Genomic DNA, 26,120 nt, shown 5'->3' with positions numbered 1-26,120 from the left:
GTTTGGGAAAATGAAGATAATTGCGGGATTTCTTTTTTTTATTAAGGTGTGCAATAGTTGAAAGCTTATGAATTGCAGGAATAGTGCAAAGAACTTGTAGTGAAAATTTGATCCGCTGAAATTTGGATGAAGATAATTGCAGGATTATGATTCTTTTCTTTATTAAAGTGTCTAGTAGTTGAATGTTTCTGAAAATTTAGTGTAGAGAGTAATCTACAGAAATGAGGAATTTAGAGGAATAGCGCAAAGAAATTGTAGCGAAAATTTGATCCGCTGAAATTTTGACGAAGATAATTGCAGGATTATGAGTTTCTTATTTATGAAAGTGTACGATAGTTGAAAGCTTCTGAAAGCTTCTGAAAATTTATGATAGAGAGTAATGTATGGAAATTAGGAATTTACAGGAATAGTGCAAAGAAATTCTAATGAAAATTTGGCTGAAGATAATTGCAGAATTATGATTTCTTTTATTATTAAAGTGCACAATAGTTGGGAAGCTTCTGAAAATGACTAAAGAGCGTACGAAAAAATTTACGATAAGGAGTAGGCACAGAAATTGGGAATTTACAGGAAATTGCAAAGAAATTCGAACGATTGCGAGTTTCAAGCAACAATTTCTCGCGTACCCGCTGTAAATTCTGACAATAATGCCAACAAACGGCGATCGCGGATTCTTAGCCGCCTCTGAAGACAGAATAAACTCTAATAGGTAACGCGTGGCTGTAATTATCTAATTACGATCATGGTTCACTGATTTCACTTAGGCTCCCATCAGGACTGCGTGGTTTCAATTATCGGCCAATTAGATCAAACGAAATTAACCGTTTACGACGATACTTTGCTACGAGCACTGACCGGAATTAGAAGCGTCTCCATTCTCCTACCCTATACAAGAATTCGATCGAACGTTGCTCAGTGCTATCGTCAAATGACGTGAAAATTACAATCCACGATATTGGAAATATTTCTTATAATGTTCCTGCAATGTAATTTTTTTTAGATTATTATTAAGAGTATTATTCGAAACTAACCCTTTCGTTGTATTAGAAAATCTAAACCAATTGGAAGCTAGTATATTTTTAAAATACAAAATTTATCAGATATACATATATTCTTACATTGTGAAATGACGTTCACAACAGATTTGAATTTTTTCCCTTTCCGTATTTCCAGGTTAAACTACTTGATGTCAGGATTGAAGCCGAGCTGGTATCACGCGACGAATATTGCCCTGCACGCCATTGCATGCGTTTTGGTCACAAGGGTGAGCCTAGCGGTGGCGTCGTTGCGTCCAGGATTTGCTGCTCTGACAGGCCTGCTGTTTGCTGCTCATCCTGTACATACTGAAGCGGTAAGTAACAGTCGAGAGAAACGTTTTCAGCTGTTAACCCTTCACGTCTTCAACGATGAAATCCAACGAGCCTTTGATACTTTTCGTATTGTGCAATAAGAGCGAGAAATTTTTTTTTTTTCAAACATGACAGACGAAGAGAAGCTAGAGCAGTGTAAAATTTAGAGAAGCGACGTGTCATAGTTGTCCTAATCACATTCACGATCGTGGTTCAGGAATGTTAGGTTTAGTGCGTGCAGTAATTCGAGATCAGTGCAGAAACTAATCCGGAATCTTCCCTTGCCATGGCGGCAAATTTATCTTAAGCCGATCGAGGGATATATGAACGCGATCAGTGGGAAGAGTCTCTTGTACTTCACGTCGCAACGCGCACACGATGAGCAAGAACAATGAACTCCAACGTCAGCGATAATGTTTGTCTACGTAACCTGCTTCAGCTTAAGCATAATAGTGACACCGTGCTCATCACTTCTGCCGGTTATCTGCTATTTCAGAGGGTGTAGATTTAAAGAGGATTGCGAAGAGGGAAGGTAACCGCGAAAGGCTATTAATTGTGTATGAAATTGCAGGTGTATGGATTGAGTTTTGTAAACTATTAGGTTGGTTAATTTTAGTAGGCATTTAGGATAATAATAAGTACGGGGAGAATGTAAGAATTGTTAGTGTAGGATTGGGTGAATTTACCGTTAGATGTATAGTCTGACATGGGAGATTAGCTACGAGAAACAGATAAGATCTGCTACGTGGATATAAGGTTTCAGGATCTAATTGGTAAGAGGATCGATCTGACCTAAGGAAGGCAGAGTCTAGGGGTTGCTTTGGCCCAGGGATCGACTTGGTTCAAGGGAATTCTGAAAGCTATAGGACTCTTTGGGGCATTGGAATGACTGGAACTTTGGGACTTTTCGAACATAGGGATTTCTGGGACTTTGAGACTCCTGAAATCTTGCAACTCTTGTAATATTGAGACTTTTAGAACTTTAAAATTTTTTGAACTTTGGAACTTTTAGAACCTTGGAATTTCTGGAACTTTGGGACTTTCGGAACCTTGCGATTTCTGGAACCTCTGAAACTTTGAGACTTTTGAAACCTTGAAACTCCTGTAACATTGGGACTTTAGGTATTTTGTGATCCCTGGGACCTTGAGGCGTTTAGGGCCTTAGGACTCCTGAGATCTGCAGGTTAAGTCAACCTCCAGTCCAAGTCAACTTTTAAACCAAGTCTGCATCAAAATTCATCCCTAGAGTAAGACAATTCGTGGCCCAAGTGAATTCTTTAACCAAATCCATGCCTATCGAATTGCACATTTAGTCCAATAGATCTCCGAATTACGTTCGATTCTACAATTAACTAGACCGTGTCGCAGATTGATCCCACATACTGATTGCACCAATCCCATGCTTTTTCTGTTCTTGGCGCTCTTTTATCCCTTTCCTTGAAATCCAACTATTCCTTTCCACAAGTTCCTGACAGCTATCGCATGGAATAGATTGTCCGAGACGAAAATGATCGCCGGTCACGAGTCTACTTTTCATTTGACGTGACTGAGATTTGCGTAGCAATAGCCTCAATCGCAACTATGAAATTTGCATGTTACAAACTTCGAGATTATCAATTCTGCAAGGAAATGTCTCCATAGATAAACGTAGTTTGTCAACTTTTCTGCTACGAATATCGTATAATAACGATCGTAAGCTATTTCTTTCGAAAAGATCACTAACGTAAGATGCAGTCTTTCGGGTCAGGATTATCGTCTCTTCGCCCTATCGATTTCCAGGGGTGGATTGTTCATTACATGCCAAAGACCGCTTGCTGGTCACGCACTATATCCTGGTATATCGCGTGCGTGCTCTCGTCGATGCATGTGCAGCGTGTTGCGTGCGAACCGACTCTTTATTGTCTACATAGTTATTGTGATGTCATGCTTGCATCACGTTGGCGAGCAAAGAAATCGGATATTCGCGCGTAACTCGCGCATTAAATTCTTCTGTACATTCTCTCTAATTGCCAAATCTACATTTGCTACGTTCGTTATCTGCGTTAGATTCGTGATGAACACAGAAGACTCAAGTCTTGTTGCAAGATGTCAAATGTTTTCCTAGATTTTCCGAGATTATCAAACTTTTTCCTTATCCTAATCGAGGATCTACTTTTTAAATCGCAAATTTCTGCACCCATCGCTTCTATTATATTCCATAGCACAACACCTGTGCCATAATAGACTCCCGTAAGGAAGATACAGTTAACGAACGAAAAATCTCTTAAGCAATCTCTCGGTTCTTTCGTGTAAAAGAAAGTAATCATCGATGAAGTTACAATATAGAATCTCTGCACCCATCGCTTCTATTATATTCCATAGCACAACACCTGTGCCATAATAGACTCCCGTAAGGAAGATACAGTTAACGAACGAAAAATCTCTTAAACAATCTCTCGGTTCTTTCGTGTAAAAGAAAGTAATCATCGATGATGTCGCGATATAGTGTAATACGTTGCTTGTGCTACGTCGTCCAATCGAAATTACAGTTCTCATCGGTTCTATCCGATTCGCCAGAGGTAAGCCTCATCATATTGCTATTCAGCCACTGCTCCGACAACAGACGCAGAATCCCTGTGTTTGTCCTAGCAGGCGTTGTTTACCAAAATCATTAAACCCTGTTCCGGATTGAATCCTCGATCGAACAACGCCGGAGGTGAGCGTTAATCAAGTTGAACGACCAGCTATCGCACGAAAAGGCCCTCTCCCCAAAGACAGAGTCTTTTGATCGTGCTCGAACAGCCATTTATCGCGATGTCGAATGGCGTTGGTGTTCTTTGTGCTGATTTGGGTCAGTTCGGTTCTCGTCGCGATGCGCCATTTCACGGTATACGTGTACGTGTCATGTCTAAACGACGCCACGTCTCTATACGTGTCTACAGGATGTCCCGTAAGTGTATTGTCCAGTTTCCCATTTATTTACAAATTTCAGAAATATAAATTTATGTAGAATGAAATATAACATACTGTAAAGTGAACAGGAGACACTAATCGTTATATTTTTATACTAAACTGTATAAAGTGCTTAACCCTTTGAGGAGAGTTTTCTTCGCAAATTTGCACATATGCGTGATGAATCCTTCATTTTTTAAGCAGTGAGTTTTCTTCGCACATTTGCACCCTTGAGTAATGAGTTATCTCGCATACATACTCTTCTTTTTTTCAATTAACGTCGACACCATTTTGGCGCGAAATTCAAAACGTATGTATACTGCATGTGTATACAGTAAGTTGACTAAAGTATAACGCAAATGTACACTCGTAATGCTCAGCGGATTACCAAGAACATTGACTTCCGAATCGGATAAAATTCGACGGTACAAAGTGCCGTATGTTTGCACAATCTCTGTCCACACTCCCGAAGTTCATCCCTTAAAACTTCGGACACCCCGTACGTACACGTCTGTGAGGCGTCGCGCGCTCGTCAATGACCGTGGGGGGACAACGGGACGTATCCTCCTTGTCGAATCAGTTTGCGCGGGTCGGGCGGCTGTTTGCCGAAATGATCAAGCGGTGAAAGCACGACCGGTTTCTGGCTGTCGGATCAAGCCCTCGACCGGGCGCTGAAAGGAAGCGCGTTAATTAAGTACAACAGCACTGAAGCGGCTGTTTCTAGTGTAAACCCCAGAGGTGAACAAAGGATGAACCGGTTCGGAAGAGAGACACGAGCAAGAGAGAGATAGAGAAGAGACATAGGCATGAAGAGGGTCACCGACCGTCCCTGGACTTCGCGTCGCGTTCGTAGGGAAACGCGCGAAAATTTCCGCGATCGATCGATTATCACGGGTTTCAGGGCCTGCTATATAGGTCAGTCTTTCCAGCCTGCTCGCGAATTGATTGCTAAAGTACCCGGAAGGGAAACTGGCTGGCCGTATCGACGCGGAAACGAGCCTATTCCTTGCACGAGTTCTTCGCGGCTGCTCGTAAGAGCGGATATCGCGGCCATACCCTTCTTCCTTCCAACCGTTTCCACGTGTGTGCTTCCGATTCTGGCTGGATTCAGCATCTCTCTGATAAATCGAGCCTGTGTTTACCGACTGTTTCCCGATTGCAGTAAAATTCTACGTTCCGCGCGGTGGTTCGATGTACGTTGCACGGAGATTGAGGAAAATCGTGGCGTTACATAGTCACGATGCTTCGGTAGTGTGGGATTTAATTTGGACTCGTGATTGCAGTTCGAAAAGTGTATTAACATAACAGTAATAATAGTTTATTAACAATGGTAAACAGAAGTAAACTAAATGTTTAGTCGACTCTAAACCACACTGTATTTTCTCCACACGATCTTTCGTTCCACGCTATCTCCTCTCTTCCAAATCTTACCCCACACTCTGTCACTCGTTCCACGCTCTCCATTCTCTCGCATACACACCCCCCTGGATTTTTCCGCAAATGTTAAACTAACTTAAAACTAACGGGCCTCGCGGAAAGGGTCTGTCCTCTACCTGGGCTTTTATTGCCCTCACGAAACGAACAGTAGCGAATTTTATACTCGTTTCTTTTTTTTGGAAATGTGAAGATTAATTGAATTGCTGTCTTCGGCGCAGACACACATAGTTTCGAAGTTGGATTTAGATTTCTGCGGTGAAAAGAGTCCTTATGGACAGACCATTAAAGCTACTTACGGGATAAGTAGGTGCTTTATATCTATGTGGAAGACTCGGGGATTAACTGTGGTTGTTATAAGAAGCAGAGATTTCGCGGTGAGGAAAACTTCTACCCCCGTGTATGTGAAGTTAAGCACATGTTGCGGCTATGAAGCTTATCCGTTTCACGTATATTTCTTTTATTTACGAGATGACACTAAATAAATTCGAACGACATAACTCGTCTCGGATGAAAATTACGATACAACGAATTATCAAAAGTTCATCGTAGAACGTTAGAACGACAGAATCACGTTGTTGTACAGCATTGGAATGTCGTGTGCGTTCGTGTACATTAGCCAGTTATGTACGTTCGCGTAACCAGGTGAAATCAGATTAGAAACTCGAAATATTTCCCTAATTGCCAGACGTACGTGGCTCTTTAGGCGGCGTTTGTAATCAAAGGCGCGGAGCCCTGATTCGCGTCTGACAGAGCGCGAGCTGCCGTCCTCGCTCATATAAGGAGCACCCGCCTCAGAAGTTCCGTATTGACGACAAACACTGGCTATTAAAGCCGGCATCGATCGATGCGCCTCCTTTAAGCCCCTTTTCGTTCACAGGAACGCCGAGTTGCTGCCTTTGAATTAGCTTGTTTTCTGCTCTACTAACTCGAGCCCGTATCGAAAGTAGCGTCAAATGATGCTCGTTTATGTCGCGAAATTTCAACGACTTCACCCTTCCCCCTCCTTTCTCCCAGCTTTGAATCATCTGAATATTCGATGAAATTCGTGAAAATGTTTGCTTCACTCGTCGTCTTGTCCTACCTGTTTCGTCGCGTTGTGCGTTCGTGTAAACACAGAAATGCAACATTTTATAACACCTGGGAAATTTAATATTAGCAGTTTTTTTGTCGATGAATTTTTTCGTAATTTTGCATTACGTTTTGCAAGGTGGATAAATACAGCAGAACAGTAAGGAGGGTGAATTCGAGAAGTATTTTCACTTAGAAAGTTATAAAGGTTTTAGAGTGTCTTGTAATTGGATCGAAGGAGACGGATTAAGCAAGAAAATCGAACTTCATCGAAACTAAAATTGAATTGTATTTTGATGCTAACCCTATGCTAGCTGAACACTACAGTATTTCCTTGAACAACGCTAACCTAAGTTACCCTAACTTTGTACATGTTGCGTGTAAACGCGTTGCTAACCTGTAGAGAGGAGTACGAACTTCGGGCTTAGCCGCTGTACGCCTGCCTCGTGCATTTTCGAAATCGATATTCTCGAAAATAAATGCGAGCAAACTTCAATCTCGAGCGTGCTTCTTTTTATCAGAAAAGAATGCCACCTCTTGGGCAGCTTATTTCGAAACATTTTCGACATTTATCCGCAACTTCGTCGAATTCTATTTCTTTGTTTCACGTTGTTCATCTTGTGTTCTTTATTCAAAAATTTCTTATTAAACGTTAACCGTCGATAATCCTGTTTCACGTGTTTTAACTGTCGTTACACGCGTGAGAAAATCGATATTCCAATTTTACACGTTTTTTCCCGCGAATGTTTTACACCGATTTCCCTTTCAACGTTGCAATGGAAACGCGCCAGCTTATTCGATAACATCTTACGGCCCTCTTTGGATTTCCCCCTTCGTTCTCGATTTTCTCACGCTGCTTCTGGCTATCAACTTTTCGGTATTATAAATTGCACGTGAAATTGGATGCATCGATTTTCTCCTCTCCCCTGTACATGGCTACTTACACATATTTCTGTCGCACGAAGAGAGACACATCGGGTTTTCAGCGACCGTTCGAGACCGTTTTCCCTTGGCCGAATCAAAGGGAAATAATACGACAACTAATTTCTCGAACGTTTATACGGATTTTCCCGTTTCCCCCATCTATCCGCAATATTGTATGCGTCCTCTCGTCGATTGATCTACTTTCAAGTTTTTCAATCAGCCGTTTAATCGAATCGCGCTCTTAAGCCTTATGGAGGGAATTGAATTTTTTGGACGGTGGATTTAAAGCGAAGGGAAAATAAGTTGTACCTTCCTCGATCGAGATTTTTCATAAATAATATTGTAATTAAAATTAAGAGGACCGTGGCTTGAAAGGAGATCAAGCTCGAGTGGAAAATAAAATGAAGCAAAGTAAGCCTTTTATTAAACCTTTCTTTTCTGGTTTAATAGTAAGTCTTTCAGGTCTTTTATACTCGGTCCATTCTCTTCTCGCGTATCCTTTCGTAACAATCAGAAATGTCGTTAAAGTTATTTACAACATTTTGGTAATATTATTTCGGATTTATTTAAAAGAAATTTCGGGTTTTATTTGTTACTCCAGATTTTTTGCGAAAAAATTTTACGCACCAAATTAACATGGTTACGAATTAAATTTTATACAAATTATACGAATCACGTATGCTTATTATCTCACAGAATTAATTAATCTCTGCTAATTATATTTAAGTCAACAATGTCTGTTTAAAGAAATGAAAAAAAGATTCCAGAACACGAATTTTCTCAACCTACAATCTCTCCAGATAAAATTCGACCTCCGACAAACATTGTGTAAAAAATTCCAACCCCAGAATATCATCCAATCTCGCTGTGCTCCCTGCTCAAGGTGCAAAGTCGAAGACGAGCGTAGTGGTTCAGGTTAAAACAATACACGCGTTTCGTTTCGCGACGGTGGAATTGTCGGTGTGGAATGTTTGGACGAGGAGTGGCGCGAGAGGGTGGTTTCCCTTCTACCGAAGAAAACTCGAAGCGTGGAACGCGGAAGGTTTTCCGGATTTCTACAGAGTTATACGAATTCCCGTGAAATCATCCGTGAAATCATTCGTGAAATCGCAGTCGACCTTCTCTTCTCTGTATGAACATAGGGCTCGTATATTTTCGCGAACGCGATCCTTTCTTGTCTGAGGAAAGGGTAGGCGGATGGAAATTAACCCCTTCGTTTGCATGTATTTTCATTGGCATGCGAGATATTTCGTCGAAAACGTCGCATGAACGATACTGCGTCGCGCGATTTCTCGTTCATGGCGTCGCGAGATATTGCATTCAAAGTGTCGCGAAATATTTCATCCAAAGCGTCACTAGATCACGAGTTATCTCGTCCAAAGCGTCGCAAAACATTTCATCCAAAGGGTCGCGAGATATCTCGTCCAAAGCATCTCTGGGTCGCGAGATATCTCGTCCAAAGCATCACCGAGTCGCGAGATATCTCGTCTAAAGTGTCACTGGGTCGCGAGATATCTCGTCTAAAGTGTCACTGGGTCGCGAAATATTTCATCCAAAGCGTCACTAGATCGCGAGTTATCTCGTCCAAAGCGTCGCAAAACATTTCATCCAAAGAGTCGCGAGATATCTCGTCCAAAGCATCTCTGGGTCGCGAGATATCTCGTCCAAAGCATCACCGAGTCGCGAGATATCTCGTCTAAAGTGTCACTGGGTCGCGAAATATTTCATCCAAAGCGTCACTAGATCGCGAGTTATCTCGTCCAAAGCGTCGCAAAATATTTCATCCAAAGAGTCGCGAGATATCTCGTCCAAAGCATCTCTGGGTCGCGAGATATCTCGTCCAAAGCATCACCGAGTCGCGAGATATCTCGTCTAAAGCATCTATAGGTCGCGCGATATCTCGTCCAAAGCATCACCGGGTCGCGAGATATCTCATCCAAAGCATTACCGGGTCGCGAGATATCTCATCCAAAGCATCTCTGGGTCGCGAGATATCTCGTCCGCGAATGCAAAGGTGTTAAAAGAAACCTATAGTGTCAATGCCACTAGAAACATCATTCGAGAATATTTCCCAGAGAGATACACGATTAGAGTTATTGTCGATCACGAAAAAAGCAACTTTCCTCTTTTTTCTTTCTTTTTTTTTTTCATCTGGGTCTAGCTCTTGCGGCTGAGGTCGCTCGAGGCGGCACGGACAAGAAATTTTAGAACTGCTATGCATCATCGAGCGGGAGTATCCGGTAAAAGCCGGGCTACACGGGCTAAAAGTTCCTTTTAGCGGCAGAAGGAACGGGCATGGAGCCACGGGAAGAGAAGTCGAATTTAAAGTAGGCCGCAACCGATATATACGCGTGTAATGTAGTGCGTCTGTCTGATTTGGAAACGGGCTCGATAGACCGGAAATATTAATGGCTGTTCGAAAGGTTTCTTTCCGGGGTAAATTTGAATCGATGTGTTTGATGAATGCTACGTTCTGTAGAAGAGAAATTATCGTAAATAAAGATACAATAGAGCAACATACGGTAACACTACTTCATATCGAAATATGAAACACTGTAGCAGTAATAACCATTGCCCTATTCTACACATTTCATGCTCCATTAAATTCTGCAAATACGCGAACTGTGTAAATTGATGCTGTATTTAAAAAATCGAGAGAAATAAATACAGCACGGATTAATTTACAATATCTCTCTTCTGTTTGAACAAACCGAAAAATCGAATGAAATTCAACGTTTCCATTCTTCTCTATCTTCGTTCACGATTTCAACGCTACTACTTTCCCGTAACATCGACAGAATTCCCTCTAAACATAAACATCTCATTGAATTCGAAATTCCCGCTTAAGAGATTACACGGAACGAGAGAAACGCAAATAGAAAGGACCATACGTTCCTCCTTTCATTTATCTCTCGAGAGATACCTAAAGATTTCCCCGACCACCTCCGACCTTTTTAATCCCCTCTTATGCCGGCGGTTCTCTCGCGAAATTGTTCGCCAAACGGAAAACACCGTACCCTTTCTCCCCATTCGAGAAAGGCTGGCAGAGTAATCGTGGATTGTTAAGGACGTACCCCGTTTGCGTCCTGTGTATGCACCGGTTACGTTCTTATTCGTGTTTAGCGAATAGTCGCGCGAACTACGGCTCCCACACGATATTTCAATGCTCGATAAGGATAATGGGGAAGTCCTTGGGCTGAATTAACGGAGAACTCGCCGGGTCGACGCGCATTAACGAAGTAATTTACGAATACTTCTGGGTAACCGTGGGTTATCCTGCTCATATGTCTTCGAGAACCTTCCGCAGGACCATTCTTTTCCTCCCTCTACCGCGGTGTTATTACGGTGCCTTCTGCAGCCGTGCTGCAGATAAGGACACTTCTATATTATCAGAGATTTGTTGTTTCGCTGTCCCTAAGGTACTCTGTCGTTTCCTTTCTTTTTGAATATCTCCTAGATTTTCTCTGTTTTCCAGTAGAATTGCGCAAATTGAGGAATATTGGTTAAATTATGAATTACAATTAAAACTGATATATTCGAAAACAGCTTTTCAAAATCAGTCGACAAGATATTCTAAATTTCCCTGTTATCGTTTCTCGAGATTTCCAAGGCAACAAAATCGTCTTTTTTCGCAGACTTGAACATTATCTTCACGAAGAATCTCGAAACTTAACAGTTCCGCCATTCTTACATCATCCGTATAATCACAGAGCGGATTGGCATTCCTCGTGCTGTTAAAAGTGTTCACGTAAAAGTGTAGCCGAAACAAGCCCACGGAAATCGATATCAGCGAGGCTGTTGCGGACACCGTTAAAGCGGTGTACACGTGTAACTGGCTCCTCTGCCGGAAGCGCAGAGCATTTCGAGTAAACAGCGAGGAAATTGAAGATAAAACGAGCGGTATACCTTCGAGAACGACCTCTTTATCTCGCCGCGGCGGCGGTTGAAAACAGGTCCGTCGTGAACCGTCCATGATGGCGGAATCTCCGTGTCACGGAGGACACGCGCGCTCGCGCGTCACGTTGCGCAACAATGTCGACGAACGGTCGTAAAAATTATATCGTCGTGCGATTTTCCGGTGGACTGTTGCTGTTCCGCGAAATTGCTTGTAATCCGCCATTATAAAATCTGCCGCGAACAACTTTGTTTAATTGCCCGAGAGAAGTAATCGCGACCGTTTCTTGCGGCAGTATACGTGATAAAGGTGATAACAAGTTGCACGAACGGCGTGGCATCTTTCGCTTAAGGGCCATTTTAATTGTCGTGCTCTCGACTATCACGACTAATTTGTATCTTGCCGTGGTGTAATTGATCGAGGGCTCGTAATTGAAACTGCGAACCACAGAACTTCCGGCAGAATACGCCGCACAGGCGAGCCTCTTTGAGGCGAGATTGGATTCCACGAAGGGTGTCCTGGTTCGATTTCACTGTTAACCGAAGGAGATCGAACTGGTGTGCATACAAGTTGGCAATAGTATACAGTGTTACCTGTATCTGGTACGTCTGTTAGCGATCCGTCTTCTTTTCTAGTGTTCTGTTGCATTAATGTGGGAAAATAGGTGATATTTAACCCTTTGTCTTGTAAAGGGTTGGACTCTTGACACAAATTCTGGGCAAGATGCGAGAGAAACAGTTACATTAGTGGCAAAAATTAATTTTACTTCTATTTTTCGTTTTAATTTGTAGGACTGAGGATTTTGCCAAATGTAATTGTTATTATTGAGTCTTTCGGGTGGAAGTTTATGGAAAAAGTATTCAACCGTTTAGTGAGTGTTGTAGCTTACTTCGTTAGGGCTCTTGAAACACACTGATAATGACACATTATTGCAAAATCACTTAATGTTTTTTTGAACCGTGAAAGTCTCAAATCTTCGAAATGGAATTTTCTTTTCTTATCCAATATTTGACTGAAACGTTAAACAGCTGACGCTTAAGATCATCGGTGAAGTGGTTAAGCTACTTGAATCAGAATCGATATCCGGAAAGTCCTAAAATCGTTCGATGCAAAGCTCAATCTAACCGTTCACTTCGATAATTTACGCAATCTATGAATTATAATCTATCCATGTCACACCACGATCACCGGACAAAGAGAAAGAGCTCGATCGTTCGGCAGAAAATCAAACCTCTCCACCTAACCCCGTTCTCCAACAATGTAGCTTTTCCAGAAGCAGTAGCGTGACCCGTTTTACTTGGGAAAATCGCTGTGTATCGATGTCGATCGAGAACGGTAACAAGGTCGATTGAAGCTTCCTTCAACGTGCATTATTAACGAGCGATCGTAGCGAAACGATGCTGCGTCACCGATAACCTAGATACTCCACACGAGTGCGCAATTCGGGTCATTATCGAATTATGTTAATTAAGAACAAGAGGTGGTCCGCCGTTGGCGTGACGTTAAGAGGCACCCAGAGACATATTCATTTTCTCGTGGACCATCGATTCTCTTTTCTCAAGGGAGAATCCGCGACGGTGCCGGGTGGTGGTGGTCGGCCGGCGAGCGTCGCGACGACCTGGAGTTAACAGCGCGAGTTTAAAAGTGATTTATCTCTGATTTATGGAGGAAGGAACTGGCCCCAGGAAGCCGAAAGTTTCTCGGTTCCTCGGCGGCCAGGCGGAAAGAATTATCGGTCGGGCACAATGGACAGGCGGTGATATCGTTTACACGTCGAATCCCACGGCCGGAAAGTTCCACCCGGGGAAAAAGGACAATGGTGGATCTTTCGTTGGCCAAGAAAAAAATCTAGCTTGTCCTGCGATCTATGCAGTTTGGATCGGGTTAGAAATAGGGCGGTATGGAAAGGGGGACGTTACTAAATCTTTGACCAGATAGCTGGCGAGAAATATGGCTCGCGTTGGTCTCTTGCGAATATATGGTTGCATCTTTGGAAGATATCGACGTGGCCGAAAATTTGGAATTTTGAGAATTTTTTGTTATTCAAGTATACAAAGTGTTTCAAAAATTGAAGATAGCTGGGGAGAAATATGGCTCGCGTTGGTCTCTTGCGAATATATGGTTGCATCTTCGGAAGATATCGACGTGGCCGAAAATTTGGAATTTTGAGAATTTTTTATTATTCAAGTATACTGAGAAAAACTAGCGTTAATTCCAAACTTATGACTTTATTGAGTATACAAAGTGTGTCAAAAATTGAAGATAGCTGGCGAGAATTATGGTCCCCATGGTGAATATATAAATAGTTGCATATTTGTTTTGATGAGGTCAAACATTTGGAACTTTGAGAAGTTTTTGTGAAATTTTTGATTATTCAAGTGTACTGAAAAAATTGTAAATTTAATTCCAAACTTGTAAATTTATCTCGAGTATATAGTGTTTGAAAAGTTGTCTTTTTTTTTTTTGTTTCATTTGGTTAAATTAACGTTTCGGTTAATATTCCCTTGGCTAATTAGTTCGGCTCTACGTCACTGATATTTTTCGTACGCTTTAAGTAGTTTGCCGGGTGCTCGAAATTTATTCAGGTTAAGTACTTATTACAGGAGCTGTGACAGTTCGAAACTTCCCGTTCGGGAATTGGGGTATTCATAACTTAATGAATAGAAGTTTCTGTACATCAATTGGATAACTGCCATTCAAATGAAATCACATTTAAGGATTCCGTCATATCTGTTTTTACTACCGTGAAGCTGGAAATTGTGTTTACCGGTTGCCCCATAAAACCACTTGTGCTCATGTCAATTTCCTAATTGTCCTTTCATGCTTTTCCAATTTTCTACTCTAACCGTCTACGGAATAAATTCATTTATATCTTCCGTACGAAAGTCATTTTTATCGTTGAACATCTCGAAACATAGTATCTTCAATTTCGCTTAAGATTTTCGCCTCCCTAGACGTGTAGGGTAATTAGCATAATTCTCGCCTATATCGCAGAATCAATGAATGTTCTTGTAATAGGATAATGAAGTCAGATTAGGGACAATTCCCCAAGCCCTAAAATTTAGCTTACAGGCATTGGTAGATAGCATTGACCCAAATAAGCTATCTCACGTTACATCTACCTTATCTACAAATTATTGCATCTACTATATCACTGTTATAGGTGACCAATTACACGCGGAGTACATTAACGTTCGCATAATCAACCGAGAATATACGAATACAGCAAGGAAAAGTAACGTATTCGTCGTTCCAACATTTCCATATTGCTTTTACCAAACATCTCGATTGATACGCAAGTGATGCACGCGACGAAAAATTCTCCATTTCAAATCTCGCCAGGGAAAATTCAACGCACGACCACGTTGTCTCTTCTAGTTCTCTCCCGGAGAACGATAATTTGCTTGGCGCGTATTTACGCGACGCGCGGCTGCAGATACATGCATAATTGATCGAGAAGCATTTCCTTGTCACCGGTAAAAATTCGTCTTCGCTTCTTTCAGCCGGTTTGCGCGGGTCGTCGGGAGATCTTGTGGTGAAATATTCATGGTGACGGAATTCAAGACCCGGAGTCGGTGTAATCCGTGCACGATTCGCGCGAGACGTCGATTCAAAGCGGAAGAGGTAACCTCGTTTCGCCTGGACGAAACTTTCTTCTTTTCGCGTCCCCGAGTTCGCGTCCCTCTCTTTGAATTCACATCAGGACACCAGACGAAATATGTTGCCCCACTCCCGAAACGAATTTTCCCCGAGCGTGCTATGTTTAAACAGAGTTAGCCTCTTCGTATCTGCGATTTGTCATTTGCAATCGATCACCCGGTACATTTTTTCCTACTTCGCTGCCGTTTGATGTTTAGACGTTGTGTATTTGTTAAATGTAACGTGGAACGTTAGTTGTGTCAGAGACGTTTTTGGACAGTGAATAATTTGGAGTATTGAAATAAGTTATCTTTGGATAGTGAATAATTTGGAATATTGAACTAAGTTAATTTTGAATAGCGAATAATTCGGAATATCGAAATAAGTTGGCTCCGGGTAGTGAATAACTTGAAACATTAAAATAAGCTAGTTTTGCATAGTGAATTTCTTGAAATATAATTTTAATCTATTTTATCGACTGAGTACCTTGAATTTAAAATATAAACGAAATTACCATCGCCCAAATTTCCGTAACTAGCGAGCATTCTTCAGTCGTAATTATCCAACCGTAAACTGCCGAGCAAGAAGAAACTATTCCACCGAAGAAGAGAAAGCAACGAAATATCGCAAAACGATCGTGACTCCGAAGCGAAATGGTCGAATTGCAAGGGCAGGAAGTGAAGGAAAACTATTTGCTCTGGTAACCATTTTCGTTAGCATTCAAAGGCGTTTTAGGTAGGTAATTGTCGAAATTACTCGGTTCGCTTGCACAGAAACGTAGCGAAGCTAGGCACGGCCTGTTTCACAAACCCACCCTTCCTCACGACAGAAGTTGCGAATCCCGGTGAACGCTTTTAACAACAACCGGAAGCAGCCAGGCATCAGCTGTCTGAAGTCTCCGCTCAAGTGGCTCCAGCCTTGATTGCACGATTCATAACGGCGAGGATCCGGATCTGTTCATTCTCCCCCTATCTATTTTACGCCTGCTGCTTCCTCTTCATCCGTTTTCATCCTCGTTGCACGCCTATGTACACCGCCACGATCCTTTACGATCGGCCTTTTTACAATCTTCGCGGGATCGCGCTCGTTACCGCTTGGGGAAAAAAGTAGATAATTTACGCGGGCCGGAAGAGAGATGACCGTGAGCAAGCAAACAACCCGCGAGGAAACGAGGCGGAGAAGTATTTTTTCCCTCCCTGGAGCCACTAACTCATCCGTAACGACACTTCGGACAAATTCGCTGTTTCCTCGAATGACTACGGTTTAAGGCGGTTTCTCTCCGGCTCGGTGCCCGTTTTCAACACGAAACTACCGCGCAAAACGCTTCGAATCGTCGTGATTCGAGTTAACGCGAGGCTTTCGCGACCTCTACAGAGTTTCTTCTTCTTCTTGGCAGCCTAAGGTCTCTTTGGATAAATCGAAGATGCGTCCTTGGGGAGAGTTTGCTGTGGGAGATGTCTGCCAGCTGCTAATATGTTGCTTTACTGCGCACGCTGAAGTGGAGGTTCAAATTTTACGACTATATGGTCATTGTGGGGTTTGGGTGTCATTTTCTCTAAGCACCGAACTTTCTTCCTTATCTTTCTAGGCTCTTTTCATCTCCTTCATATTCGAATTATCCCGAAATTGAGCAATTTCATAGTTTACTCTTGTTTCCCGAATTTGCTTCTGTTTTTTATAGCACCGAAGTTCTTTTTCTTATTTTTCACCCGGGTTTTTCAACAGTTTTAATACTTCCTCTAGGAACATAACGGGTGTCCCAGCAGTCTGTTTTCTCAATCTAAAGTAAAAAGTGCCTAGCGAACGTTTTCTAGGGGCCCTCGATATTTGCTTTCGACCGCACTTCCATATCCGCGTGAATAAACCTCCAGCTAGGCCATTCCACGGCGCGCTTAATCGCGAAATAAAAGTGCAGTCCGTTCCATAAACGCGGAAATGTCTTCTGGAGAAACGCACAACTCCGATGTTCTAAATCTCGAGCCAACATTTCGAACACCGTAAAAGTGGGCTACTGTTCGAGCAAACTCGAGAATTCAATCGAACAGCACAATCTTTCCCATTGGTTAACCGAGATGAAAGGCTTGAATTTCGACGGAAGCTATCAGGCGTGTGATCCCGTAACGTTACAACGCCATATCGTTACCGTTACTTTTCCCCGTACTGTTTGATACCGCCCTTAAAACTCCACCTTTTATCCATCGAGGAACCGATAGAGCATAGAAAGCTCTCTCTCTCTCTCTCGTTATACCGTCTATAGAGCAACTCGAGAGCATTAGTCGACAAGTGTATTAGTCCGCATAACTCAGCCGCTATCACGGCCGTATGTAAATGACTGAGTTGTTGCTAGAGGTATTCCGGTACGTAGATAACAATTTCTGTCTGATAACATACGTCGCGACGATGAACTTGCAGCAAGTTTTGCGTAAGCGAGCAATTTACACTTAGACGTCATAGGAAATTGATCTGCACGGTGACGATTAAGATTAGCAATCTCGAGGTACACGTTCGAGTGCCTGTATATTCAACAGGCTACTAATTGGAATCATTAATTAATCGCGCCCCGAGTTCACGCCATCCGGCCACGTGACTACTTTAATTAATAGCGATGTTTGTTACCGTGATCTTATTTCTCGGTTGGAAGATATCACGATGGATGTTTCCCTATTGGTTGTTTAGTTTTAGGTTAAACTACGTTGTTCGGTATTTTTTAATATGTACACTCCGTACACGCTCTGCTTCTCTCCGTACATGTTCTGGTTTCGGGCTTGCGAAAGCTACCTTTATACATCTTTTTGTAGCTGCTAATTCGGAAAAAGGGCCAATCAACGCCTTTCCTAGAAAAAGGCCTCTTTCGCGAACCCTTATTGGCAGGGAGATAGAAGCGATGCAAGTCAACGGTGGGGGTGATCGGTCGCGTGGTTCGTGTTGAGGACACGACAAGCGATTTCGTTTGTTTCTTCGACTGTTCGTTTTAGGAGACCGGGTTGTTTGCGCGAGTATTCTGTAACCTGTTTCCATGGAAATGATTTCTTTCAAAATTGAACGCGGAATCGTAGAAATTGTGTCGGACAAAAATTATCCGGACGAATGGAGTGTTTCGAAAAGATACGTAAACGATCTTCGGCGAGATCGTAAAAATTGTGAAATCACGCCAGGGTGCACTTTCTTACGGAACTTCGGAAGCTTTTGCCGTAAAACGGAAGAGCTTATTATACGACGAAGTTTTGAAACAGAAATTCATACGGTGCTACGAATACGACGCAAAGGTTACCGATAACCAAGTCGGTGAAACGTCCTCTATAAATATCATTCGGTTTTGCAATTATAAGCAAATTGCACTTGTTTCTTCCATCGGAATTTACATGGTATATCGCGAATTACGATACGTCGGTTTAGAAAACCTCGTGCAAAATTGATAAGAAAACTTGCAGAGAGACTATGGTTCGAAACGAAATTCCTCCACAAACTCGCGTTTAGTAGAACACTTTTCTAACCTTGAACCGTAAAATCAATTCGCGAGTTTTCTAACCTCACTTCACACTCGATTCCTATCTTAACCTCGATTCCGTTCATACTTTCGAAAGATTCAGCCGTTTTCGATGGTGGTAAAGAATTGTCGATACTCGGTACTAGCCAGACGAGGAACAACTTAAAACACCAGAGCGAGTGTCTGAAACGACGCATTAGTTGCCCGCGGAAGGAAACTTCATAGAAGCCCGTCTTGACTGGGGGTTGGAAAATGGTTTTATGCAAGTTGCAAGAAAAGAGGCTTGCCAACTCCACTTGGAAAAAGGGCTTTACCGGTGCGCGTTCGCTTTCCTCGTTCTTCCACCTTCTTTTCAACATCGACTCTCGCGTCCCTCCACCTCCGTCCCATCCCTCTTTTTCTTCTTTTCCTTCGTCATCGTTCGTTCGACCTTCTTTTCAAACCGTTTCACGACACAACCGGGGAAACTTTCTTTCCGATGCCATCGAGAGCTACCGATGTGTTTGTGAGCATCTAAGTAATATTCCGGTACATACGTTTGATTTTTTGATCAGCTGCTTCTCGATAGCGAGCGAACAAAGGAATCTTTCCTTTTTCTGAACCTTTGTCAGGGGATGCGAGATGGCGTATAGAAATGTGTACAAAGTGGAACGAGTTTAAAATGGAACGGGGGAATGCAGATGAGGAGATTATTTTATTGTTATTTTTCTGTGTTTCTGCTGTTTCGTTATTCTGCTGTCGTGTACTTTTATATTGTGCGTTCAAACGTAGGAGATGCAGTGACTTACTAATATTCGGACACTCTTTAGGAGAGTATAACTTTTTCTAAATTGGATCAAACGAGTTGAGCTTGTTTGAGAAGTTAGAAGGATTGGTATACTAGATGACGTGTGTAAATTTTTTTGAAAATATTGCAATTTGTGGGAATCGCGAAGAAAATTGTAAAGGTCACTGTTTACAACTTTTTTACCTGAGCTTGTAACGAAAATTTGAAACGTACGTTTTGTAGATTTATGCCAATTATACACGTGCCGAAAGTTTCATCGAAATCGGTAGATGGAGAAACAGGCGACAGACATCGAAAGATGTAGGAATATTCAGATTTATTGCAATTATAGGCCGAACGTCGTGAAATAGTGCGATTTTCGCGATCTTTAACGATTTGTAGCTCTTAGCAACATTAACCGATTTCGATCAAATTTTCAGCATGCGTATCATTGGCATAAATCTACAAAACGTATTTTTTAAATTTTCATTACGGGCTCGGATAAAAAAGTTGTCGAATGTGACCTTTACAATTTTCTTCGCGATTTCCACAAATTGCAATTTTTTCAACAAATTTGACACGCGTCATCTAGTATACTAATCCTTCTAACTTGTAAAAAAAACTCAAGTCGTTAAGTGCAATTTTAAAAAAGTTATACTGTTCTAAAGAGTGTCCGAATATTAGTGAGAGTCACCGTATGTGGAATATTAGAAACTGTGCATAGATGGATATACTTGAAAGTTTCTAAATTCTGTAGCTAAATTACTTCTGTAGAAGATATTGACAAAGTTTGATCAGAAGAAACTGAGATATAGAGATAACACTTTGCACTCTGCTGGCGCCGCTCTGACGACGTACTTAATTTGCAGCACAACGCAAAATTGGGAATGTGTTTGCCTAGGAAAATGTGAAATTATCCTCTTATTCGTATTTCTTCCTTTTCAAAACGAAACTCTTGGGTTTTAGAAATCTTACTGCAAAAGTGTGCTGAATTTCGTCGGGCAGCAAATGCTTGGAGTTTAAAGGGTTAAAATAGTTTTTTAGTTTTTTTAATTCTTTTGTATTGTACATTCAAACATGAAATATATAAAATATTAGAAACTGTGCGTAGATGAAGGTGTAAAAGAATACACTTGAAACTTTCTAAATTCTGACGAAGTTTGAGCCGAAAGAACTGAGTCACCCGGCACGTTTCATTGAAAAGATTCTACCGAATTCGTCCTGTTTAACACATTGCGTATGGGTCACGAGATATATCGTATACGGCAAACCGAACTTTGTGGCCGGGTTACGAGATATCTCGTTTTAATGTTTCTTCATACGCGCGTATCGACGACTCAAGAAATTAGAAATGGATTTTTTTGTTACGTTACCGAGGCAACGAAGCCTTGCATATTATTATGACAAATGATTAGTGAAATAAAAAAAAAAGTAAAGTCTGTTCGTCCAGTGGAAAAAGGAGCGAAGCCAGATACAGTTGCAAATTATGCCAAATACCATTGCACAAAGGAGAATGCTCCACCAGATACCATACTCTAGAGCATTATTCAAGTTTGTGGAATAAATAATAATTAATCGATTTAATTTTATTTACATTGTAGGAGAGTCTGGGATGGAGAGAGGTTTGGCGGAATCAGATGATAAAGGCGAGAGACGAGACAGTTTTAATTCTAATAAATAACTAATAATGTATTCTACACGGACACGAGTTCTATTTTCAACAACGCTCCTTCGATATACTTTTCTCATGCAAAGTTCGTTTCCCACACACACTATTTTTCCACAAGCTATCCGTTTTAAACATTCCCTTGACGAGGGCGTTTCTTCTCTACGCCAATTAGGACTGTTCTCGAACGTACCCCTACGACGTTCCCCTTCTACCGCGATTTTTGGCGGAAAAACCGTTTCGCCCGGGAACGTCGCTTTCCGTCCTTTACTTCTGGTGACCAGATTTATGGCACGTCTTACCCACGGTCACATCGGCACCATAAACCTGGCCACCGTCCCGATCGGCGCGGCTGACGACCACGTGGGCCGCCCCAAACCCTAAATTTTGCCTACAACATAATAAATAATAGTTCAAATGTAAAAAAGCCTGCATACTAAATAGATGTGTAAGAAATATGTAGTAATATTTAAGAATACTTTATAAATGAAGAATAAAAAAGTGCATATATGCATTGTACTGTTACGAATCGCAATGTGCTTGTTGCGAAACCGATAATCGTCCCTCTTTTCGAGTCAGACCATTTAAGGAATCTACTCGGGATATGGGACTCAGGTAGTGCTCGTATTAACGCACAACAGTTTGCTGTTAAAACTATGTATTTGTGAATGAACGTGAACAGAGCGCGAGATGCCTAAGCTTACTGATCGGAAAATTGTGTGTCGTGTCGTGTGGTGTTCGCTATTTTATAAACTACGTGTGTGTTGTGATTGGTGGTGTGAAAACTGTCGTAGGTGGTGGAAGTGTGTGGTGATTAGTTTCTTCGGTGTGTTTGGGGTGTGTCTGGTGGTGGTGAGACAGTGGGGAATTTGTTATATTGCTTGGTGATGTCGAAGGTCTGTTTATTATCTTAGGTCATGTGGTGTTTAGGTGTGGGAGGCGTCGTAAAATAATTTTCGTGCCGGCTAAGACCTCGCTTTTTAGGACGTGCTGGTCTATCGGGAATACCGATGTACTGTTCGGTCGATACGGCCGAACAGCGACGTCTGTTACGCATGTGACAGTACAAAGTTTTTTTCGAGAGTTCAAAAGTGTGCGGGCTTTGGAAGCGCGTTGAGCGAGCAGAGTGCCGTACGCAATGTGTTAACACACTCTTAGGTATTATGAAATATAAATCGAATCTGCAACAATACAACAACCCCCTTTTCACACCTAAAATCACTTTGATCCATCAACCCGGCTACGTCGCCGCTACGATTTTATACTTTCACTAAAGTCCACCCCATAAAATCCCTGTCACCGAGTCTGCTATCAAAATCCAGTGTCGCTATGTCTCACCAATTACCATCACCGTAGCCATTCGAGCATCAGAACCCATAAACCCCGCGAACTTATAAATCTAAACTTATAAATCGACGATCGACGGTGGAGAAATTGCTTGGGAACGACCGCGTCGCTGCTCGCTATCTCACCGCGCAGCATTATTACAGGCGGGAAGAGGTATCGACAGAATTACGTATCGAGCGGAAATCCCTTTGTCAGGATAGTAGGAACGTTGGCCAACGCGAATAGGCGAGACTGATAGCAACCTGTGTTCTAGCGCATCGACACATTTTCTTCTATAAAAGTCTGTCGTGTTAGCGACCAGAGGCATCAGCAGCATCAGCTCGGTTTAAGAAGGTCCACGAGGGAAGCACCGACGATAATTGGAGACAAATAGAGGAAAAGATCGACGACAGTGGTCATTCTTGCGACCAGTTAGAAAGCTTCGACGTTCCTTTTAAACGACATTACCACCGTACCAACCGCCGAACTTTCAAGGGACAAAGAGACCGTGTTGATTCGCTTTTAACGAGCGTTTAGTAGGACAAGCGGCGCGTTACCGAGCTCAACGAACCGATTATCGACGCCTAGGGAGGGAGATGTTCGTTGAAATGCTGCAGGTTTTCGCGTAGACGCGATAAATTGCCGATGGAAACGTAATTCTTCCGTGGATTTCGTCCGAGTTGCTTTTTTGGACTGATTTTCTCGAATCTTGCGGTGATTTTGGGTTAACGCGACAGAGATGCATACGTAATAGATTATGTGGTTGAGAATTTTTTGAAGAATTACTTGGCGAATAGTTAAATAATGTAGAAATGAACGATGTGAGTATTTGTTTCCTGGCAACTGAATTGGTCCGATTGCCCCATTTTAAAATCTTTCAAAAATGACCATTTTATTGGAATAAAGCAGTGAGCTTAGTGAACAGAAAGAAGAATTTAGTTCAGCGATAATTCCTTTCTCGAAAAATAAATGATCAGTACGATAAATATCCACGTCTGACAGAGCAAGCTTAAATACAGGATAATCCACAGAATAATGCCCAGATTTCTTCCACAGTTCGAAAACAACCTCGCAAATCTCCACCGAAATGCAACACTTTTGTGTTTCGATCGATCGTTGCGATAAAACACCGAACTATGAAACGAATCGTCTAGAATTCACAGTTCGCTATGACTGACCACAATAGCTTTGTTAATCCGTCGTTGCACAGAAACATGGACAACGTTGAATTAAAATCGCGGACATAGTATAAAGGGATTCGGTGCATCGTTTCGCGATGACTATTTCCACGGAGGCGAACGATTTCCGGTCGGCGTCAGCAGACATCACGGCGTGGAATCGCTGGAAAAGCGTAATGCCTCTTAAAGCCTGGCATTTTTGTCGATAATAATATTCACCGGGAAGATTTATGCTCGTCACGAAAATGGGATCGCTTCGGTCCTCTCCTTTGCAGCCGGATGGAACTCGCAGGCTGGGCTTGCACGAATCTAACGAAATGTCCCTCGTAGTTAAAGTCAGGCGACAATACGATGTTACGGGAGATATATATAAGAGATAAGATTCCTGGGAATCTGACAGGTAAAGAAGCTGTACGGTGACAAATATATCCTTTGCGAAAAGTTCGGTTGGAATTATTCCGTGGAAGAATATTACTACATCCAGTGGAGTATTATAAGGACCACACTCGAGATATCGTAGCGGAACGAGATTTGTTCTTGCAAATTGTACGAATATTTCAGCGGGTTGGAATATTCTTTGGAATATCGAGACTCTTAGAATCTTTATGAATATTCCGTGTTTAATCCTCGACAGGTATGTCAGCCGCCCGACCCTTAGATTTCTTAGCATGTAGTTCTATTGTATATATTTTTCGCTCGTTTCGTAGCAGCGGTAATTTTATGACGCCACGGCAATCGTAGTCTTTCAATCTAAGAACTTGTTTTCCACTTAGAATCTTCGCCCCTTTTTTTCACTTGTACATTTTTGCATTCATATGGTCACCAGAGCCGAAGCGCGTCTTAACGTTATTGTCTGCTGCGGTCATTGTTCGAGGCACTCGGAATTCCCGCGTGCGTCACTCAAGGGCACGCTTGGTACCTGAGAGTGACCTATGGTCTGGGGGGTGGCATTTTCGTGTAGTTTTTCCCACCTATCCCACCACTATCGAAATATGTACTCAACCTATCCGAGGGCCTCACCCCCGCGATGCGTCCTCGCACGGAGGTGTCGTGGGACCTTTCGCGGAAGGGAACGATAGAAGTCATCTGACCACGCCAAGAGTCGCTCCTTTTAGAAGTTTAGATCATTAGCAATAGTTGTTTTGTCCTCCTAATCACGGAGGTGGTCCTTCGAAGACGAACCATTAGATTTAGTCGGCATACCACGTGCTAAATTCGACGAGGTTCGAAAGTTGGTTGCAACTACCACGAGCACATCATAACATTCCGATATTCTCAAGGTAAATATTTGTCGCCTTAGAAAAATTCGAACTTTTGCAATTAGAATCTAGAAATAAGTGTCGAATTTAGTAATTTAGATGAATATATCCAACGAACCTTCAAATTCGAGGAAAGAAACCAAAGTATCTTCTCATTGAACAGTGTTTCTCGTCTCCCTAGAATTTCCTTCGGTTTTCATTCAAATATTTTCCGTTTTCTTCACGAACTCGATACACGTAAATTCACGAAATACGTAAATTAAGGGAAAAATACGGGAGAAAAGTTCACAAACAACCGTTGCTTAATAAAGTTTCCACTTTTACCGGGAGAAAATTGAATTTCCTCGGAAAGGACGTAACAAGAGAATTAGAACCGGCGGAATATACGAAACAAGAAGGAGACCTACTCGCAAACTCGAAGTCCCGTAATTAAGAAGACAGTGAGAACAGGGGATGCGTTTCTCCTTCAAAATTTCCATTCCATTACCGTTCCCCCGTTGGCAGACTGCTGTCGCGGAATTCAAACGGGGTTAACAGCCTCGTTGTCACGATGTAGAAGTGGAACGGGAGCGGAAGCACCAGAGGATGGAGAGTGGGAACGAAAGTAGGCGATATTGTCACGTTCCAAAACCGCCGCGTTATAAACGCTTTAACGTCCTTAATAAGCCTGTTGTAACAGTAAGGATTATTGGCCTCGGTTCTGCTCAGCCGCGCGCGCCCCTTCGTATTTTCGGTTGCCGTTTTCGCGGACGAATTTCGAAGGAAGGTAATGACGTCGTTCCCGGGGATACAGTCCGGAATGGAGTTGGCAGCTTGTAAGAAGATGGAGCTTTAATAAAGACCGTTGTAATATTAAAGGAGCGGATTGGCCGCAACGCGTAACCGCGAATCACGCGATGCTTCTTCTCTTGTTTCACGGTGTTCTGTAAACACGGCAATATCTACTGTTCAGTTAAACGCATCCCTTTAAAGCCCGCATTCCTCGGAGCTTTTCCATGCGTTCTTCGCGGGTGTTGAAGCATAAAGTGGAATTTATGCTTTGGAATTCTTTGGATATTTGAACGATTTGTGAATGCAATTTTTAGTGTTATTTGGTGAATTTCGCGGAAATTTCTGATAGTTGGATTAACAGTTATTTGATGGTAGTTTTTAGTATAGTAGAAAATTTGTGAATTGGTGAAAGAGCAATTTTAGA

The 26,120-nt window shown here is 42.2% G+C and overlaps 1 protein-coding gene across 1 annotated transcript in view; it reads left to right on the top strand.

Moving 5' to 3' along the window:
• The first annotated feature begins 647 nt into the window (after positions 1-647).
• LOC108578720 (transmembrane and TPR repeat-containing protein 1-like) overlaps positions 648-26,120 on the top strand; it is a 175,595-nt gene continuing 150,122 nt past the window's right edge. The window contains exons 1-2 of the mRNA XM_017942098.1: positions 648-709; positions 1,174-1,351. Coding sequence (XP_017797587.1) covers positions 648-709; positions 1,174-1,351 — 240 coding nt within the window. The remainder of the gene's footprint in view (positions 710-1,173; positions 1,352-26,120) is intronic.

The sequence above is a fragment of the Habropoda laboriosa genome, unplaced genomic scaffold (genome assembly GCF_001263275.1).
Source record: "Habropoda laboriosa isolate 0110345459 unplaced genomic scaffold, ASM126327v1 scaffold28, whole genome shotgun sequence".
Lineage (NCBI taxonomy): Eukaryota > Metazoa > Arthropoda > Insecta > Hymenoptera > Apidae > Habropoda > Habropoda laboriosa.
This window is presented reverse-complemented; position numbering and strand designations above follow the sequence as displayed.